The sequence below is a fragment of the Fusarium oxysporum genome, chromosome 3 (assembly GCF_000149955.1).
Source record: "Fusarium oxysporum f. sp. lycopersici 4287 chromosome 3, whole genome shotgun sequence".
In the NCBI taxonomy this organism is placed as follows: domain Eukaryota; kingdom Fungi; phylum Ascomycota; class Sordariomycetes; order Hypocreales; family Nectriaceae; genus Fusarium; species Fusarium oxysporum.
This window is the reverse complement of record NC_030988.1, coordinates 3,993,782-4,009,841: the sequence shown is the minus strand read 5'-3', so window position 1 is coordinate 4,009,841 and position 16,060 is coordinate 3,993,782. Positions and strand designations below refer to the sequence as shown.

Below are 16,060 nucleotides of genomic sequence, written 5' to 3'. Positions count from 1 at the left end.
ATTACCATGCAATACCCACTTCCCGTAAGTACCACCTCTTGTACACCAAAAACAGATCTTCCTCATACAAATGCCCAGTTTCACTTAATCACTTCTTCAGCCAAACTGGAGCAATGAGCGTAAAAAATGACCATTTGACCTAAAATTCCATTTCTATTTATTTAGGGTCAGGGTTAGCCGACACGCCGTGCTGTTGGTCGAGTAGTCATCACCTGCACTTCAAATTTCAATCGTGTGCCGCGACTCTGGTATAAGCTTTTAGCTCCACCATTCGACTGTTGCATCTCTGAGGGTATTCGTGCCGCAGTGGACTTCGCCTCCATTTACGTGATGCGACATGAAATCGTCAACGAAGTGTACCTTCATCCCCGCTTGGCCGTACACATCTCGCACCGCCTCCTCAAAGATATCCTGACCATCAACGATTGGACCCCAAGGCTTCGCAGCCAAATAATCAGACCCGATGACAACACCGTTAATGACAGCCGGAAGGAAAGCAATTAGTTGACGCTGTCCAGGAGCGACTCTGTGCAGGCGTGGGGGGATTCCATCAAGATTAGATGGCCAGGGATATGTGACATTCTTGAAGAGAGCGGGTACTCGCAGAACTTGGTTGTGAGGCAGTGGTACCTCTTCGAGTAGAAGCTTCAAGTTGTGGTCGATGTACTTCTGTGCATATTTCTGCGTCTGCAAGAAATCGTCGTCAGACAGCAGCGCGTTGATGGTAAGGTTCTCAAGGCTAGAATCGTAAAAAGAAAAACCTTCCGGCTGGCGGAGATCGGGATAGCTAGTGACAAGGGTGGAGCCATGGCCACTGTCTTTTGCCTTTTTTAATAAAGCCAGCGGAGCTTGTGTATCCGCAATAGCGATGGTCCATCCTAGGTCGTTCTGGTATGGCAAGAACTGGACAAATTCGTCAACATGTCCAATGACCAACCAGCCAGCCTCTAGGATGAGGGGAGACTGGTAGATTTGAGCTTCAATAAGGCTCGTCATGGACTTGGCTGGATGCTTGTCAAAGTGCTTTCCCATGATGACCCTGCCGTGCTTATATGATGTCCCGTTCTTGGATACGTACGGTGGGATAATCTCGATGTTGCCACCTGAGTCAATCTCCTCGTGCCCAAAGCCAGACCCTAGCGACAGTTGATGGCCTCCGACTCTATTACCTCTGAAGCTTTCGAAGACCTGACGTCCAGCAACTCTGGTAGATTGCGCACTACGAACCAGGACGCGTAGTGATATCGGACCTTCTGGCCCAGGCATACTGGCGAAGCCGGGTTCCATGAAGTCTTGTGCCCAGATTTCGTCGGTGCCGTTGAGTAAGTGAAGGGCCGGGGTTTCAACCACGTTCATTAGAGCGTCTTCCAGACCGCGTACGAACTTGTTCTGCACCGGACTGGAAGTCTCGTTTCCTTTTACGGATAGCACCTCTTGTACGCGCTGCAGATGATGGTGGAATAGGACCGGCGCCTGCTTCATCGCCACGGCATCGTAGGTCGTCATATTGCCGTCGGTGACTCGAAACTCCAAAGAAAGCGTTCCGTTCCAGGCAGAGAGGTGAGAAACCAACTCTCTAGCGTCTATGGCGAGCTCAATGCCAGCACGTAGACTGCTCGCGTTGAATACGAACTGAGGATCAATGAGTCTCCACGGGGAACCTGCATCTGACAGGAATCCGGGCTGTTTCCAGAATACACGCACTGAGCCCAAGGTGCTCTCCGGAAGCGTATAGATGCTCCCGATAGCCTCTTTAGAGATACCTTGAAGGGGTGCGGTTCGGGCTGGGGCTGCCAGCTCAGGGGTTAGCAGCAAATGGCCTGAAGCGTCGTTGCAGCTCGACAGCTCCTGGTTGCTCAGGGAGAGACCATTGAGATCAAAGGCAGTGCATCGGTGGCGTTTATCGCCAATATTGGGGAGGAAAATGGCGCCACATTCATTTGTCCAGGTATATTTGTCTGCAATGTCTTTGCCGTTGACGATGCCATCTCGGTTCGTGTCTGCGAGAATGAGCGGACGTGTGGTGGACTTAATGAGTCCGGCGCTGACATGCGTGCCAATGAAGATAGGATATAGCCAGCCGGTCCGCATGGTGATGGGAGAAATGTGTGCGCAATGGTAATGGGCAATAAGAGGTACAGCTCAAGCTGTTTGGTGATCGAGTAGCTGATGCATGGGGCTCAACTATGCTTTATAGGCAACGCTCACCAAGTCCTACATTGATAAAATGCAATGACAGTTAAAAGATATTGATGGAAGTGACTCCCCTTAGCCGAATTGGGAAAAATCTTGACAGTTGCGTGGACGCCTTGTAGAAGGAGTAGAAGCGGCTGGCGTTAGCGTTAGCGTTAGCGTTGACGCCGAAGCAGATCAGGATGTAGATCGTTACCTAAATAGGCAAAATACATGGCCAAGACCCGGCACTGCTCGGTACCCACAGTCAGCAGCCTTGTCTTATTATCAACACTCTTGCTGACGTCCCAGTTACTCGCAGCAATCTACCGCGTTCGACGTGCGGCGAATAGCACCTTTGCCTGAAATGATCCGGCCTGCACTCGCATAGCCATCACAGGGCGAAAACATAAGGCCGATCAAAGAGTTTATCCCATTCCCATCCACTGTACCCCTGCCAAGTACGCTCGAGTAGCTGTATCGCCACCAATGGTGTCGCGGTCCCCAACGCCGCGCTCGCCCACTTCAGCTCTTGCAGAACAAATTGCTGGGCGCCGCCGTCGTCGTAGTTGAGCGCAAGGCCGAGTATCGTCAGCGGCCAGATGACCAGCTTGCGGTGATGGCTGCAGGCATCGAGCGACGAGTCTCTTAGATCCTGCAAAAGGCCGGCACGGAGGGACGTCCACTGGTCAGACTCGCGAACGTGGTCGAATCCCTGTGGCTGAGAAGCTAGGCAGTAGAGTACCACGGCGGATTGATAAATACGACCAATACGTTCCCAGCCCATTCTTCGCACCGCAAAGCCCTGTCCAGTCTCGTCCAAGCTGCCTCCAGTGCTAAAATCAGAATTCGTCACGACCTCAGACGCCCATAGCTCAGGGGAGAAGTTTAAGACGCGTCTGAGAATGTCCGAACCGGATGGTAATTGATCCGCGCTATCCGACAGGAGTGACGTTGCGCCGTCCTTAAGAAAGCGGTAATAATTAATGCGGATAACTTCAGCTAGGAGACCGGGAGCACACGGTATACAGGTCAAGGTCCTGTCGCCGAAAAGGTCCTGTAAGTATGGCAGAAGTTCCAGCTGCCGTTGGGCGCGAGCCGAGTTCACGCACGGGGACGTAGTTGCGCCAAGAACGTCGACGCTCAGAAAGATCAGTTTAACGTGGCAAAACACTTGGATAAAACATACTAGACGAGAAATTGATACATAGGTCGGATATTCGGGTGTAGCAGGGAGCAGCACCGGAACCCGCCGTGCATGTCAATCAGAGTGTAAGCTGCGTCGACGTGGTGCCACCATGACGGTGAGATTGAGTGTTGGATCTGCTCAGTCAGCACGATGCGAGCCGCGAATGGCAAGGCGGTATATCCGTACCTCGGAGAGCAGTAGGCATAGTATTGGCATAATGGAGTCGCGGCCACCAGTCAGCTCCCTGCGGACTAGCTGGAGAGCTTCGCCTCGACATTGCCGCAAGTTTAGGGCCATTGCGTTGCGCTCACGCTCAAAGCCCTCAGCGGTCTGCAAGATACGATGGCCAAGGGCGCTGCATATGAGTGTCTGTGATATTGCGGGAGGTATCCACGACACATAGGACGACGGAACGATGAAAGGGCTGGCAGCGCCTTCCAGGCTGATCCCCGACAAATCGGGCGCGATGTTGATGTTGTCTAGTCAAATCATTAACCCAGCGCGCTTCGCGTTTCGCGACATGAGTGCGACCAACAATATACCACCGCTTGTATCAATATCTCAAACGTGCTTCGGCCACTCATGTTTCTGAGCACAGTCATTGCAGTCTGGGCCTCACAGGCAGGAGTGCTGCTGACATGCTCAACTTTTGAGTCCTCAGATGCTTTTGCCCGAGTCGAAGTTTTCTGTCCCAAAAAGGTACAATTGGTAATAATCTCATCACTTCTCGCGGGAGGGCAGGAGACGTCTAGTGTCTTTGCCGATTGAGCTCCCTTGGATCTGGTCTGGCCGGGCCGCATCCACTGGAGAGGTTTGTGTTGATAGCCAGGGCAGTCCACGCCTCGAACACGGCATTTTCGGCACTTGGGCGTCCCCAGATCGCACACCAGTCGTCGCTTGGAGCATTCCCAGCATGGAGCGACAGGTCGGAATGGTCTGGCCTTTGGCTTCATTGCGGTATTGATTGATGACATCCGCGTGATCGCTAAGATTGAAGGACGAAAGACAGTACTCGAAGTTTTAGTGAATTTGGGCGCTAAAACGCACACCACCCATTTCGCTTGACTAAGATTCCAAATATGGGCAAGATCATCTTGACCCCCCACTTATTATTCATTCTGAACGTCCACGTTAGCAGGATCTCCCCTATTAGCCTTCATCGCGGTAGAGCGCCAATAACGCAAGAATCGATACCCTTCTTCTAGGTTTATTGAATGGCTCTCGTTCTTGACACATCGCGCTTATCGACAGTAGGTCATCCGAAGGCTCAGTGTGGTACATGTCCGATATCGTACGGCCTGAGGGAGGCATGTGCACGTACCCGAGCAAGTAGAGTGGAAATGCGTCGCACTACCAATTCAGGTGCGTTCAACAGAAACGCAAAAGGCAGCGCGTTTCTTACACGAGAGCCCATGGCGACCTTTGAAGTTCATAATAGGTAAGTTGAGTAGCTTTATAGAAGCCGCAAACGGCCGCTTGCCAAATGAGCCTTGAGGAACAAGATTTGATATAGGGTAGGCACAGAGAAGGGTACTAAATTTTTCAATACGACGCTTACGCAATCTCAGTGCGGTGGCTGATTTAGACAAGTCGGCCGAGGCCTCACATATCTCCAAGCAGTACGGACATTCTTTCATGATTAATCCGTAAACCTAACATAATAACTTCGAGATTACTTTTTCATCAGCCACTTTTTCAATCCAGTGCCATTGTGATTCGCTATGAGTTCGGCCTCCAAATCGGAAAGGTCCCTCTCCTCCCTTCGAACCCACCAAGATTCATAGTCGGGGCAGAAGTCATGATGAATTAGGAGAGACCATTCTTTCCTCCATCTTCGCTTCGACTCGTTGTCCTCAAACGGACAGAATTCCTCCGAGATAGACGCATAATCGTTCCTATAATATGATATTAATTCCTTCCGACCGAGGGTAAGACTTAACTGGTGAGCGGCCTGATCAAACTCTTGTATCTTTAGAGGAAAGAGACTTTCAATTTCTAATTCAATGCCTTCGAGAAACTTCTCCACTCGATAGCCCTCAACCGCCCCCAGCAAGAAGAGAAAGACCTGCTTTATTTGAAAGGAGGAAGGGTCCATGCCGAGGTTGACGAGGGTGGTAGCAACCTTTGCAGGGGAGAATGAATCGGTGTCGCCACGCAAACCATCACGCAACGAACTGAGGTCTGCGTCGGGCGACAGATGCCGAAGCGAAGGAAGAACATCAAGTAACCCGCTATTCATGATAGGCAATCGTCCCCATCGACAAATGATGCTATCTAAGGGAATTTCGCCCCATATGAGAATCTCAGTATTGTAAACATCTTTGCATCCCAAGCCGATCTTCGAACATAAGCCATTGCATCTCAGATAATTCCCTGCTGCCAACTTCCACGGGTCCACAAGAAGTATCGCAACATCCTCCTTATCAGTATATGAACGGAATGCAATACTGAGAGCGCGAAGGAGATCGTCTGTTACGGAGATGAACGGCGTGGGTGTACGATTTCCAAATTGCGCGTGTCTCCTAACGTGGTTTTGGAGCGTGCGCAATACCACAGAGTCGAACGCCGGAGGAGGAAACAACCTGGCTCGATGGCCTCCCTGAACCTCTGATGGTGACTCGCAGTGGATGGCTCTATAATAGATGGGTATTTCAAAGGAGTTCGCTGGATATTGCCTGTACAGCTCAAATAATGACTGTGATATGTGAGCATTGGGCCGAACAGAAAAGATTATGATATGAGATGCCCACCGTGTTGCCTGTTTCCTCTTCAACTTCAGAGATATCATAATAGCTCGCAGCTTGATGCTTATCCTTGTCAAGACAGCCTAGAAAAGGCATCTTGTAACGGTTGCATATCCATGTTGTAGCCGGAAAACTGATGCAAAATGATTCTTTTCAGGCCGTATGTTCCTTGGCTACAGCTGAGACAGATCCTGGTGAGCTTGGCGAAGGTGTTAGGAGGTTATGAGGATTTGATCTCTTTTTATTAATAGTTCTAAATATTTATTATAACGTAGTTCACAAGCGAGTTGGCCAGCATACTGTGCAGCTAATAATAGCTTACCCTATAGCATTCCAAAGCTTAAATAAATTAGCTAAAAATTAAATAAAAAGTGTTCCTAAAATAGTATAGTTAACTTTATTAGAAAGTATTTTTTAAAGATTTTTAAGTATTTTAGATTATATAGAAAACCTTAAAATACAGTGTATTTTACAGTGTAAATAGACTTAAGTTTATAGCTACATAGGATTTTTTTAAAAATCTAAGAAAATTAATATAACGTGGTTGATAAGCATGCCGACCGGACAAGTATGCCGACCAAAAATTTCAGCCTTAAACTTTTAAATCCATTTAAAAACACCACAAACCATCTAATCAAGTAAAACTACTTACTATACTCTTCCCTAGATGTCTCAATTACTACCTGACAGGTCCTTGCATTATGCCCGGCCTTGCCGCATACACCACAACGCCGACCACCCGGTCGATCCGACCTTCCTCGAGCACCATCTCTAGATGATTCGGCCACTACCTGCGCATCAACATCCATCTGATCAATTACTTGCGATGCTTCCTGTACAGTCATTGCCCCTCCTTTCTGTAGTCTAGTCCTTTTTGCCCTCCGGCGCCGGCTTAGTATCTCATTTGCATCTCGAAGATTTCGCACCTCATTTCTCAATAAGACAACCTCATGCATAATTGCCCTTGTTGCTTTAGTATTTGACTTTAAAGCCTCTATAATTGACTCTGGGGAGCTGCTTTTATGTCTTCTGATTCGTCTTTCCAGGTATTCAGACTGAGATTGAGCCTCTGTTGCTGTCTTAGGAGTCTTTGAAACCCATGGGGTTGATGGTTGGCTGACCTCCCCGGGAGGCGTTGGGGTTCGTAGCTGCACATCAAGCTTTGAGATCACGGTTTCTGGGTCAAGAGGAGCAAGTCCAGCTCCTCTAAAGCCCCCCCGGATATTGCTTTCTGTAAAAGTAGCTTTAAAGGCGGCATAAAAGGCCGGGAAGAACTCAGTCTTGGAAATATGGGTTATAGAGCATCTGATCAGATGCTCTATTTCTTGACCATAAGCCTTTTTCAGTACTGCAAAGCACCCAATATCGAGAGGCTGGAGTAGATGGGATGCATGAGCAGGCATACAGAGCGTGATAATCTTGTTCTCCTTGCAATATTTCTCAAAGTCGGTAGAGTGGTGGCTTTCGTGACCATCAAGGATCAGAAGACGATACCGAGCATTTGATCGTTTAGTTGTAGATCGATCAAAGTGCTTTAGCCACTCAAGACCCAGCTCATTATTTGTCCAACCATTTTGGCTCGTTGCGATAACCCAGTCGGCCGGGAGGTTGCTTTCTCGGTACCAATTCGCAAGGTGATATTGGCCTGCGCCAATGATAAACGGCGGGATCGATTGACCTTCTGCGTTAATCGCCTGGATTACTGTAATCCATTCACGATTTCCAGGCTGCACTGATTTTGGTCTTCCTTGCCTTTCCGAGCCTGTAACTGCCATTCCGGCCATTATAAGGCCCATCATAAAGCCAGTCTCATCAAAGTTCCAGATATCATCTGATCAGATACCGTACTTTGCAATTGTATTCTGTACAAGCCTAAACCAGCCACGAATAATAGTCGGATCTTCGCATTTGGCTCTCTGGTAGTCATATCTCCGAAATAAACGCGTCTTTAGCTCTGGTTGCCGCTTGACGAAGTTATGAGCCCAGCGCTTGCCAACAGGTGATGCATCGCGGTCAGCGAGCAGAGAATTGGCTATTTCTTCCACAAAACGCAGTCGCGCAGGAAATCCTCGGGAATCTAGGTCAAGGAGGAATTGATCTATTATCTGTTCTTCTAGATCAGATAGTTTCCGTGACTTTGGGACCCAATCGCTTCGCGATTGAATGCCATTCCTTCGGTCACGGAGGGTACTATATCCAACCTTATATATAGTAGCAGCGCGTCGGAGACGTAATTTTGGGTTATTTTGAAGGGCCTGAAGGGCAAGAAGAATTCTAGCTTCATTTGAAGGTTGTGACATAATGGGTGGTTGAGAAGTATCTGATCAGATGGAAATGATGTAGGATGAGGGATTTTTGGTCGGCATACTTGTCCGGTCGGCATGCTTATCAACCACGTTAGTCGGTTTATAGGGCGTAAACTGAGCCATAGCGAACTGTCACGTCTCTTGATAGACAAGTAATGCGTGTTAGGCTTATTGTTGTTAAGAAGTTTTATTGATACCTGGTGAGCTAAGGTCTATGGTTGTGGAGTAACATGGTTCTATATACATGAGGTCCCGGTGATGGACCGAAGTGTTGGATAGGATTGGACCGAATGATCTGACAAGGATGGACCGAGAGGTTTTGGTTTCGGTCCATGTCTTGGTGTTTCCTTGGTTGCGTGTGATTGGATGGATTCGTGGGGTACACGTGATGTAACCGTGAGAGTCGTAACACTTGTGGCCTGGGCTTTGGCATCATCGTTTTGCTAATGGTTTCGTGTGTGGCTGTATTAGTGGAGTCGCAGCGCTGACTACCACTATCAGCACTGTGAATATCGCAAGTGTTGGCCGTATGGCTTGAGTGAGTAGTGGAGGGCGATTCCTAAGCGACTTTTTAGCTCTGCAGTGACAACTCCTCCGACAGCGACTGGCGGATGGTTGTGTATGGGGTAATGCTGTTGCGGTTGGAGACCCGATTTACCTCGAAAGGAGAATAAAAAAATGCAGGAATAAGAGGAGTCTTCCGGGGGCTTTCGAGATAAACTTTCTAGATCAGACCATAGAAAGGCCAAATCCAGTGGCGGACCAAAGTCATTGCGTAGGAATGCCAACTAAAAATTCAAAACATTTTAGCCTAATATAGACTCGAAGCTGAATAGTATGATATAAATCCGGCTATTACACACTTCGTACATTTTGGAATCATAAATCAGATCTAATTATGAAATAGCCAACCAATTATGACGACGTTGAATAATTCACCACCGAGCCAACATGACCAAATCCCAAAGCATCCAATGGAAGAATCGCTCGAATGGCTTCCCATAATCATTATTATCATGGTTTTTCTTATCTTGGATATTCTTTTCATGTACGACTCCACCGTGCCCCAGTCCACAGATAAGAGCATATGGTACCAGAGCTAATGATAAGGAAGGATTGCATTCAGAGTCCTTAGTAATAACCCGCTCGCGAGCTCAGAGAATTCAGAGGGTGATTTGCAACGGCTTGACTCAATAGCTCCACCGCAGACATATAAGCAAGTAACGACAGAAATGGAAATCGAAGGCCCAGGAGAACATTCGGCCTGGCCAGACGCGCTTATTATCTGGTAAGCTATTCCAATCAATAGACAGTTTCATTCTCAAATTAACTGTTCTTATTATATAGCGTTATATGCTTGGAAACGATGGTGGATTGTGATATCGTCCGTCGGTTACCGTGTGGGCATACATTCCATTCGGTCTGCATTACTCCATGGTACCTGGGGCAACATTATACCTGTCCCTTGTGCATATCAGACTTCATGTCATCCGAACTTGCACATGTCTGAATAGACAGATGAAAAGCACAATGCGTAGGGGTTCACCAATGTCGAGTCATCATGACCTCACGAACCTTGGTCCCCAGGATTAGCGATTCCGTGTCGATTGTGCCCCGTGGCGTAACGGTTTGTATCTCTTTGACTGCGCGAAGGCTCCCACACGGTACCAGTCTCCACTACTAGGTCACTATCTAAGTCGGTCGCTAGCTTGGTGGTAATGTGTTAGTCCTGTATCTTGATTTGGGTGAGGGTAGAGAGATACTGATCGTAATTGGCTAAGATCCCTGTAAGATACCCAATGGGAGCCTTCGCGCAGTCAAAGAGATAGTATTATACTCCAACTGTCGAAGATCAAGTCACTTGACATTCGGGCTAAAGGCAGTACATTGGCCTGGGTAGGTGCGTCAATAAGATTATATAGCTGCTGTTAATAGAATATTGGATTAGCCCTGTTTTATACATAGATTCTAGTCTCGAAGATTCTCTAGGTAGTACGCACATGCCTATAGAGTGGTGCAGGAGACTTTTTGTCAATCCTCGGGTGACAACGTACATGTACATCGATCGACACCTATAGGTTTGATACTAACCCTGTTCTTGTAGGAGGGACCTAAGGAGCTGTCTCTGTGTATGATTACGACCCCATATCATACTTGTTTTTGACCCCAGACTAGCCTGATATGCCTTGTAGGCTAATGACCAGGCTAATAAAAGTCCGTTTTGTAGTTGTGAACCTATCCCAATCATAGTCTAATATGGCCCCAGGCATACATTCTTTACAGAGATAAATCATGCCACAAGGTGTATCTGCTAGTGACGTGGCATGTGCTGTTGGGCTTACAATCTGTCGTCTTCTCGCCTACCCCGCACCACCTTTAGTTGTCTGTTTAGTGGTACTTTTCTTTTTACCAACGCCCAATCTCGGGTCACGAAACTATAAATGTGAGGTGATGACACAACCCTAATTCGAACATCAGATCATGGCCGCATTTCCGAACAGCTTCTTCTGCATTTATCTGCAACCGTCAGATCATATTGCGATCAGATGATATAGGAGCATGCTCCTAACCATCCGTAACTGATTCAAACATAAGTTCTGGAAGCCGCCCCCCTGCGGCGATGACGCAATTCACTTTTCACAATGTCTGAATTTGGTAAGAAGCCTTTCGGGCAATGGCAACAGCTACCGACCGGCTTTGACGCATTCGGATCAAACATTCACAACTCCAATCGTAAGATATCCTGCGAGCTTGCGCTTCCCTCATAAAGCGGAAATACTGCCTTTTTCAGCAATTGACTTATCGTAGATCCCACTAGTTGGGGTTTTGGTTCCGGCACGCCATCTTCCACTGGACCTTTTGCTACCACACGCGGATCATTCTATAGAGCTTCGGGAGGTAAGATACCTTTGGCGCCAACTGTTAGTTATTTGTAGTTATCTGATGTCTACCTGAGTAATAAAAAGATAATACAACAGCAAACTATAATACATAACCCTTCTCGCTCAGAGTTTATCATACTAAGTCAAGCTTTTCCAGATCCCGTCAGTTCGCTTGGACCCCGGTTGTCCAGCTCGGCGCCCACATTCCCGCCCACAACAACCGGCACTGGCTGGCTTGAGCATCACAGTAACACACAAGGGTTAACTGCACTCAGCGATCCTGGCAGAAGTAATGTCACAAATCATTCCGACCCGACCGGGTTTGGGGGCGGGTTCTTCGGTTCAAGCGCAAAGAAGAAGGGCTTCAGCACAGGAATAAGCCCAAGTACAGCCGAGTTTGGCTCAAATGCTTGGACAAGATTCAGGACCCCAACCACTTCCGTTTTCAGCGCTCCGAGTCAGTCTTTTGGTGGTTGGGCCTGGGGAATCCCTGCCACGGATACTTCAAAGCAGCCATTCTCCCCATTTGTTGAAAGTGAGCTAGGCAACAGGCAGAAGAGTTCCTATCAAAATCTTTGCTTCCAAGGTCCATACAAGAACTTCTCCCAGGAAGAGCTGAGGCTTGCAGATTACGCCCTCGGTCACCAGTACGGTCTATCATTTGAGTTCGGCGGCCCAAATTTTGGAACCGATTTTGGTACATCAATGCAGAGAAGTGCTTCTGATCCACCTCAGACATTTGGAATCGGCTCCCAACAGAGTGCGTTTGGCACTGGTTTTGGAGCCAAACCAAGTGGTGCAACTGGTTTTGGATCCGCTACCACCACCACTTCGCCCTTTGGACAGACTAAGGCCGGCGAAACCTTCGTCTGGGGTCAAAAGTCTCAGGGTCCAGATGTGTTTGGGACTCCGCCGGACGGTTTTCAAAGGCCAACAAGCAGCCAAAGAGATTTCGGAGTTTCCGGGAGCCCGGGATTCGGTTTTGCTCAACCACCCTGGTATGGCAGTGCTCCACAAGAGAGTCGCACTTCGTGGTCGAGTCCTTCCATTTTCCAGGCCCAGGGTCAACAACAAGCACAAGGATCGACGTCCTTTGCTGAAACACAAAAGCCAAGCAGTAGCCAGCCGGCTACCGAGTCTATCTTTAGGATAGATTTGAGCACTGCTCCTAATCCATTTGCTTCGGCGGCTACCCAAGTATCCGCTCTTTCAGGGCCCTCAAGCACAGGTCAAAGACCTTGGGTTACTGAGAGGTACGTAACTACTCAGGCTGGGCAGCTGGCAACACAACTCCCTAGCACAGAGATGCCAGTTAGTCGAGTTCAAGTTCCTCAATCATTTGGTCAACAGACTCAGTATGGTCAAACTGGCACCCCTTATTACCAGGTTCCTGGAAGGCCTTCTAGTGACACAAGGCTCATTCAGCAACCATTACAAGATGCTACTCGCGCAACCATTCAACCACAGTTGGTCACGAAAATTGACGAAATTACGGCCTACGGACCACCTTGGTTATTCTTGACGACAGAGGAGAAACAGCAACAGCAGGACCAAGGCCCGCTGGCTGTGCGGCGGGCAAGCAAGGGTAAACTAAGAAGCCAATCCGTACCAGCTGGACTTTCTTTTAGAAGCCCTAGATTCGCACCTCGTCATTTCCCCCCAGGCTCTCCTAGGTCCGGCTCTCGTCACGGGTTGTATCCCCCGTCATACCGAGTCAAAAGAAGACCTCTGAGCTCCGACTGGATGCACCCCCCACACCTAGGCCATGAACTGATCAGGAGCCCGTCTAGAGGCGGCTCTGACCAACGTCGCACCAGCGAAGACACAATATCAACCGGCGGGCATAGAAAGGGCTTGAACATAGTCGAGAAATCCCTCTCACAGATCTCTAAGCAGCTAAAGACACTCGAAATTGATCAAGACCGAGGTCGAGATCTATTAATGAGTTCTTCTAACCGCAGGGGTCAAAAAGAGAGTATCACGACGGCATTAACTGGCATTGCCGACCCCGGTAGGGAAGGAGGGGCAAAGAGCCAAACGCCAGGCACTACAACTGAAACCAGCGAACATACTAGTAGTCCACCCAGCCCAGGTAACACTCTGGTAATATCCGATCACGAAGCGGATGTGGAACAAAACAAACCGATGAAATTACAGCGGCCGATTCCCGCCGGGGAGTACTGGATACGACCTTCAAAGGAAGACATTCTGGCTATGGACAAAGATCAGCGCAAAAGGGTGACGGACTTGACCATTGGCCGGGAGAACGTTGGTGTCATTCGCTTCAAAAATCCAGTTGACTTTACGGGCATTGATCTTGAGAGTTTGCTCGGTGGTCTTGTCATTCTTGAAAGTCGATCAGCAACGGTCTATCCCGACTCCTTTGGACTCAAGCCCCCTCCTGGTGAGGGCTTCAATGTTCCTGCTTCAATTTCCTTGGAAAATTCGTGGCCTCGAAAGAAGACAAAAGGAAAAAATCTGTCGGAGGAAGAGGTGAAGCGTCAAGTTGCGAGCCATATTGAGCGCCTGAAAAGCGTTGAGGGAACGAGGTTTGAGAGTTACAACGAGGAGGACGGAACCTGGACGTTTTCAGTCAATCATTTCTCGACCTACAATCACGTCATATACAATAATTAAATCACTGACTATTTATTTACGATATCACTTTATGTAATTAGGAATCTTTTGGTTGACTGTGGATTAAAACCTTCCTGCCATCAAATTTTAGAGCTTTAATGGCCACACCTTCATGAAGACCTCTGGGGGACCGTTAGAGGCTTGGATTTGGAACTGAGTGCAGACCCGCAATACTTGAGAAGTGACAGAGTAACCTGATAACCTCTTAGTTCCACGGGGCGAGTCTTTCGATTAGGCATCATCGTAATTACCTGATCTTATCGCTAACTTGGACAATCATGCCCGAATTCCGCTACCTTGTAACCAATATAACTAATTCGTTCGTACATTGCTTAGGTGTTTTATAATATGTCACCCTAGTACCCACATGTCATGTAGAGAGAACCTTCAAGATTGAAAAATTGCCTCTGGAGATGACCGTGAAATGTTGGCGGATGCGTGGCTGTTTCCGAGTGTAGTAACGTCAAAGGGTAAAGAGATGGAGGGTCGCCATCCATTAAACCTAGAATCATGTTATATATTATTGCCTTTATGTCAGATCATTGAATCTGCATCAAAGTTTGAAATCGCGTTAATTTATCTCGACTCATCGCAAACCTATGAAGGACCATGAATTCAAAGGATGGTAACTAAGAAATGACATGATATTTTGTCTGTCGATATCTGACCACCAGTTCGAATGCCGTGGGAAGTTACTGGAGGAAATGTCATCCCAGCCGCATGATCTGATGAACGAATGAATGGACAGGTTGCTGATTGGCGGTCGCTGCACACTACGAATTGATATGTACACCACGTTGATTTCTAAATCAAATGTCTTGGCCACCATGTCGCCCAATGTCTAGCCATCCATTTTCATCGAGCTATTAGGATCTAGGTTTTTATCTAATGTAAGGTAAGGTGTGAGGGGGACTTGTTTATGTCCGATTGCCTTGCACAGGTATGAAAATCAACGCACCGTAGCCACCAACGAGGCCATAATAATTCCATGTACTCTGTACCGAGGCCGAGACCTATATTCGTTAAATACTACCTATCAGGTAGGCAATCGTTGGTTCTTGCTAGTGATTAACTGGATCTTGACTCCAGTCCAGTTTTTAGCTACCATGGTCAGTTGTCGCTGACACTCAGCTTGTCCCGTACACCATTAACGATACAGGTGAATCTCTACAACGCTCATGCTTTCTTTCTTCTTCTGCAACTTTTTATTGTTAACTGTATTAAACGAACGCAAAAGACAAAAAAAAAAAAGACAGGATCAGCTGTCGTATGGTTTGACATCGGTTTAATTTTGTATTTGTATTTGACTAGGTATCATGTGGTAGTAGGACAATGCTGTGAAATCATTTTTCCAATTCGAAGCCATTGCCCGACCACTTACATGTTTTCACCTCTCACTTTGAAATCCTTTGATAGCTGCAACGACAGGCTTGGAGAAAAAATTCGTCAGCACATCTACACCGAAATGGCATCTAAGCCCGAAATTTGTACTGCTGTCTCACACATTTATCAGGGACGAACGCTTCGATGCTCTTCGCTCCATGATTTTACCAGAAACTCGAATTAGTGACCCGACATTGATTCGGTGACTTCGGATTCGCACTTCCCCGAGGTGACTGGCAGGGTCATATCACAACGCCACTTGTGCCCCCGCTTATGATGGGCATATCTTCATGGTAGGGTACCCGGGGTACTTCGTTGCAAATGGTGGGGCTTGAGGCTTACCATTACTCCAAGGAGTGCGAACAACAAGATCCTTCAAAAAGAACCTATTAGCATTGACTAAAAAAGTTGAGACACCATGCCCTTTTCTGACTAGTTTAAAAGCTTGTGTCGCACCAGGCGTGTTTAAAGGGTAAAAGTGAATATGTCGATTGGTTGTTCTTTTGTTTGTGCTGGGTATTCCATTCCGCAGCGTTACTTAAAGCATACAGCTAGATTACTAATGCAGTTGTTTCCCGAGGCCGTGGGATCATGCCTACCCTGCGACAGCTTGGCTCAAGAACGGCCGCCATTAGATCCACTGCATGGGCGATCTATCCGACTAACGTACATTCTAGAGCGGTAAATGCAGGATAAATTTACTCTGTTGACATTAGATCGTGATTCTACATTCTCAAAACAATTGAA

The 16,060-nt window shown here is 47.7% G+C and overlaps 6 protein-coding genes across 11 annotated transcripts; 3 read left to right on the top strand and 3 right to left on the bottom strand.

Moving 5' to 3' along the window:
* Positions 1–258: 258 nt before the first annotated feature.
* On the bottom strand, positions 259–2,091 carry FOXG_06804 (uncharacterized protein; the record flags this gene model as incomplete). Its single annotated transcript, XM_018385454.1, has 1 exon — positions 259–2,091. One exon carries the CDS (start codon positions 2,089–2,091, stop codon positions 259–261), a length of 1,833 nt encoding a protein of 610 aa, XP_018242819.1.
* Positions 2,092–2,566: 475 nt separating this feature from the next.
* FOXG_06803 (uncharacterized protein) lies at positions 2,567–4,314 on the bottom strand (the record flags this gene model as incomplete). The annotated part of the gene is made up of 4 exons (XM_018385453.1): positions 2,567–3,314; positions 3,362–3,495; positions 3,548–3,840; positions 3,897–4,314. The coding sequence occupies 4 exons, from the start codon at positions 4,312–4,314 to the stop codon at positions 2,567–2,569; spliced, it is 1,593 nt and encodes a 530-aa protein (XP_018242818.1).
* A 459-nt stretch (positions 4,315–4,773) lies between these two features.
* Positions 4,774–5,011, top strand: FOXG_19398 (uncharacterized protein; the record flags this gene model as incomplete). Its single annotated transcript, XM_018399611.1, has 2 exons — positions 4,774–4,799; positions 4,930–5,011. The coding sequence occupies 2 exons, from the start codon at positions 4,774–4,776 to the stop codon at positions 5,009–5,011; spliced, it is 108 nt and encodes a 35-aa protein (XP_018242817.1).
* A 22-nt stretch (positions 5,012–5,033) lies between these two features.
* On the bottom strand, positions 5,034–6,201 carry FOXG_19397 (uncharacterized protein; the record flags this gene model as incomplete). Its single annotated transcript, XM_018399610.1, has 2 exons — positions 5,034–6,056; positions 6,112–6,201. 2 exons carry the CDS (start codon positions 6,199–6,201, stop codon positions 5,034–5,036), a joined length of 1,113 nt encoding a protein of 370 aa, XP_018242816.1.
* A 3,184-nt stretch (positions 6,202–9,385) lies between these two features.
* On the top strand, positions 9,386–9,514 carry FOXG_19396 (uncharacterized protein; the record flags this gene model as incomplete). The annotated part of the gene is made up of 1 exon (XM_018399609.1): positions 9,386–9,514. One exon carries the CDS (start codon positions 9,386–9,388, stop codon positions 9,512–9,514), a length of 129 nt encoding a protein of 42 aa, XP_018242815.1.
* A 1,434-nt stretch (positions 9,515–10,948) lies between these two features.
* FOXG_06802 (uncharacterized protein) lies at positions 10,949–14,500 on the top strand. 6 transcript variants are annotated; one of them, XM_018385447.1, is made up of 3 exons: positions 10,949–11,144; positions 11,220–11,309; positions 11,451–14,437. In XM_018385447.1, exons 1-3 carry the CDS (start codon positions 11,054–11,056, stop codon positions 13,928–13,930), a joined length of 2,661 nt encoding a protein of 886 aa, XP_018242809.1. In that variant the 5' UTR covers positions 10,949–11,053; the 3' UTR covers positions 13,931–14,437. The 6 variants fall into 6 exon arrangements, with proteins under 6 accessions (XP_018242809.1, XP_018242814.1, XP_018242811.1 ...); XM_018385452.1 differs by having other exon boundaries at positions 11,368–14,083; XM_018385449.1 differs by having other exon boundaries at positions 11,220–14,500.
* Positions 14,501–16,060: the final 1,560 nt, after the last annotated feature.

Excerpts from the sequence above, each read along its gene's own strand:
- FOXG_06802 (XM_018385447.1), top strand. The coding sequence starts at position 11,054 with ATGTCTGAATTTGGTAAGAAGCCTTTCGGGCAATGGCAACAGCTACCG. Across the intron at positions 11,145-11,219 it reads AAACATTCACAACTCCAATC|ATCCCACTAGTTGGGGTTTT; the intron begins GTAAGATATCCT and ends GACTTATCGTAG. Across the intron at positions 11,310-11,450 it reads ATTCTATAGAGCTTCGGGAG|ATCCCGTCAGTTCGCTTGGA; the intron begins GTAAGATACCTT and ends AAGCTTTTCCAG.